We start from the raw sequence: 3,565 nt of genomic DNA, 5'->3' as shown, positions 1-3,565 counted from the left end.
TTATTATTATATATATATATATATATATATATATATATATATATTGTACGCTGTTTTATATAAAAAAAAACCTTAATGCTTTTACTTAGTATATACGTAAGGAAAAACCCTTGGGTTAGGCTTAAAAGGGAAAACCTTACGCTTACGTTCCGCTTTTATAGCGTTGCGCTTCCGTAGCGGTGTTAAACCGGTAGCTGCGCTTATTTTTGTCTTCCGTTCGACTGCTTGTTAAAGCTTTATCCGGGATTTAACCGTTTTCCCGTATACAGCCTTTTTTTGCAAAAAGCCGGCAAGGCCGCAACCTGCGCTTTAAATGTAATTGGTTAATTGGTTTGCTATACGATTTACCGGCTAGCTTTTTTGCCGAAGGGGCCCCGGGTTGGTAATTATCCCTTTTATTATTATTAAAAAGGTTTTTTTTGCGTTATGCTTAAGCTTGTTTAAGGCGCTTGGAAGGCTTTCCTACGGATTTAACTTAGCTTTTTTAGCTTCCGGCCCTTCCCCCCCCCCCCCCCCCTCGCTGCCTTTTTATTAGCTTAACCTGCTGCATTTTAAGCTATTTAAAGCGGTAACGGTTAAGGTTAAGGCTGGGGGTTATAAAGGGCTAAGGTTTGTAGCTAATATTTTTTTAAAAAAAATAGTAATTAAATTGGTTGGTTTGTGCGTGCGTTTGTTAAGGTAAGGTTAAGCCCCTCCCGTTACTTCCTTTTTAGCTTAACCTTTTGCATTTTAAGCTTCGAAGGTAATGCAAGAAGGGGTTAGGAAGGGTCGGGGTTGGAAGGGTTAAAATTGGATTAATTATCGGAATTGTTAGTTTTTGGTTTTTTAGCGTGGGTGAAAATTAACTCGGGCAAAGCCCGTAAGCGTAGCGGCTTTTTTCCGGCTTAGCAAAGCGGGCGGTTAAAAAACAAAAAGTTTTTGTAATTTTATCGGGATTCGAACCCGTAGTTTTAGCGGAACCGGCTTAATGCAAAGCTACTGCATTACAAAGTTAAAATTTATTTATTTGTACGCTATTTTATTTATAAAAAAACCTTAGTGTTACTACTATGTATTGCGTAAGGGAAACCTTTAAGTTATTGCTTAAAAAGGAAAACTTTGCGCTTGTAAACCGGTGCCGGGTTAGTGTTAAACCGTCGGCTCCGTTTGCTTGTATTCCGCTCGATTATTAATAAATACTTCGCCAAAAAAGCGTTTTTATACGTTCCGGTTAAAAGGGGTTATAAAATAAAAATATTTATTTATTTGTACGCTATTTTGTTTATAAAGTAAATTTTAATGCTACTATTATGTATTGCGTAAAAAAAACCTTTGGGTATAGCTTAAGGAGGAAAACATTACGCTTGCTGGCTAGTACCGGCTCGGTGTTAAACCGTCCCCGCCGTTTACTATAATTCGTTCGGTTACTAATAAGTATTTCGGCAAAAAAGGCGTTTTCGTACTTTCCGGTTAAAAAAAGGTTATAAAGTAAAAAGGGTAATAGTAACGTATAAAAAAAATTAAAAAAAATTAAAAAAATGTAATTTTGTAAAAACGCTATTGCTTTGGGATAGCTTTAGCGTTCGTTCGTATAAGCAAAAGTTTAACCAGCTGGTATGGTTGCGTAAAGCCGGCGCGTAGCGTTTTCGGCTTTTGCATTATGCTTTTAAGTGCGGTTAATTTCCGGTCCGGTATAATTAATTTTTTATTATCGTTTTGCCTTTTCGTTATTAACCTTTTTTAATTGGTTTAATAGTAATAATCGTTTTTATTACCGTTTTTATTCGCTTTTATTAAGTTAATATTTGGCCGTTACCGTTAAAGTAACGTTATTTTCGTATTTAGCTATTTGGGTATGCGTAGCTTTATTAAGGGTTAGTAATTATGCTTTGGAAAATAATCGTACTTTCCGTTGCCGGTTAGGTAATGCCGGAAAGGTTTGGAAACGTTGCCCCCCGCCGTTCCCTTCCATTTATTACGCTTGCTCCTTTTTTTTCCCTTTCCATCCTTTTTATCCCTTTCCCTTTTTTGTTGGTTTTTTTTAGTACCACGACATTTTTCTTTAATCGCTTTTACCTTTCCCGCATCGCTTTTAATCCGCTGCACGTCCTCCAGCTTACCTCTTTCCCTCGTTGTCCTGCTTTGTTTCGCTTTTCTTTAATTAATTCCAATTTTAATTGCTGCCATGCCCGCTGGTACGGTAAAGTAAAAATAGAATAATAATTTTTAAAAAAGAAAATTAAAAAAACGCAAAAAAAAAAAATAACTTTGTAAAAGCGTTATTATTTTAAGGTGGGTTTGGCATTTGCCGCTAATAAGCGGTTATTTAATTAATTTTTCATTATTAACTTGCAGGCCAAAAGTTAAGCTTTTGCAAATAGCTTAAAAGTAACAACTATTTTTATTAATAAGTTTATTTGTATTTTTATTAAGCGGGTACTTATCCGCTTCCGTTAAAGTAACGGCATTTTGCTATTCAAATGCTTATAATTCATTAAAGCCGGTAATTATATTTTAAAAAGTAATTATAAGTTTTATTACCGGCGGGGTAAAAAACCAATACAGCTTGCAAAAAAAAAAAACGTTTTTTGCCAGCGCGCAACAACAACAACAACCAAACAAAAAATTAAAGCCATTACGAAAACCGGAAACGCCAATTTGCTTAAAAGCTAAACGGGTTCGATAATACCTTAACGAGCCGTTGCGGCGCTAATAAAAAAGGTAACAAATTTAAACCAATCGAAATACGCAATACGCAACGGGAATTTTACGAATTAGCAACAACCGAAATAAAAATTACCGCAAGCACGAAAACCCCCTAATTAATTATTGCAACAATGCAATTTATAAAAAAAATACTTTTAATTAATTAATAAAAAAAATTACGGCCGTTAAAATTATTACAAAATTTATTTAATACGTTAAAATAACTAACCAAACAATTGCAATTTTAATAATTTTAACGATTAACCTTAAAATAACCTAAACGATTTCCAATTTTCAAACAAATTAAATTGATTTTTAAAAAAAAAACCCAAATGCAACAAATTGCAACCTTTAGCAGCGGAAAAAAAGAATTTGGGTATAAATAACCGCGGGGGCGTAAATAACTTTTAAAAAACTTTAAATAATAGCAATTAAAAAAGCAATTGCATTTATTATTAACAATAAAATCTTTACCGTAACAAATAAAATAAAAATTAAAAAAATAAAATTAAAAAAAATTAAGCAGGTTTATAACAAAACGCTAAGTAAATGTTAAATTACAGGGTTCAAGTTGGGGCTTTGCAGCACGATTACAGCAATTTATAAGGTTACGTTTACAAGGGTCGGGCCTGTCAAGCACTATAATATAATGCTAACAAGCCCACGTTGGTTGTTAAAAATAGGTGCTATTCCAGGGAAAGGGTGCCAACTTAGTGCCTTTCCTTATATACCCACCGACGTTAATTTTGAAGGTTTTCCCCTTTAAAGGGTTGCGGTGCCGCGCGCGATTTTCCGCAATATTATTTTGTATGGGGATTGCAAAAAATCGACCCACGGCCACCAAAACGATTTCCGCGTTCAGCCTCCAAATATAACTTGT

General features: G+C 34.4%; 2 protein-coding genes across 2 annotated transcripts in view; one reads left to right on the top strand and one right to left on the bottom strand.

Moving 5' to 3' along the window:
- Positions 1–1,062, top strand: part of GGTG_12835 (hypothetical protein) — a gene marked incomplete at both ends in the record, with an annotated part of 1,600 nt that extends 538 nt beyond the window's left edge. Inside the window, 6 exons of the mRNA XM_009230736.1 lie at positions 90–96; positions 270–322; positions 642–660; positions 714–742; positions 815–859; positions 1,040–1,062. Of these exons, the coding sequence (XP_009229000.1) occupies positions 90–96; positions 270–322; positions 642–660; positions 714–742; positions 815–859; positions 1,040–1,062 (176 nt within the window). The remainder of the gene's footprint in view (positions 1–89; positions 97–269; positions 323–641; positions 661–713; positions 743–814; positions 860–1,039) is intronic.
- A 199-nt stretch (positions 1,063–1,261) lies between these two features.
- On the bottom strand, positions 1,262–2,615 carry GGTG_12834 (hypothetical protein; the record flags this gene model as incomplete). The annotated part of the gene is made up of 4 exons (XM_009230735.1): positions 1,262–1,536; positions 1,715–1,766; positions 2,100–2,171; positions 2,595–2,615. 4 exons carry the CDS (start codon positions 2,613–2,615, stop codon positions 1,262–1,264), a joined length of 420 nt encoding a protein of 139 aa, XP_009228999.1.
- Positions 2,616–3,565: the final 950 nt, after the last annotated feature.

The sequence above is a fragment of the Gaeumannomyces tritici genome (genome assembly GCF_000145635.1).
Source record: "Gaeumannomyces tritici R3-111a-1 unplaced genomic scaffold supercont2.10, whole genome shotgun sequence".
NCBI lineage: Eukaryota > Fungi > Ascomycota > Sordariomycetes > Magnaporthales > Magnaporthaceae > Gaeumannomyces > Gaeumannomyces tritici.
The sequence above is the reverse complement of the archived record's forward strand: the minus strand, read 5'-3'. Positions and strand labels throughout refer to the sequence as shown.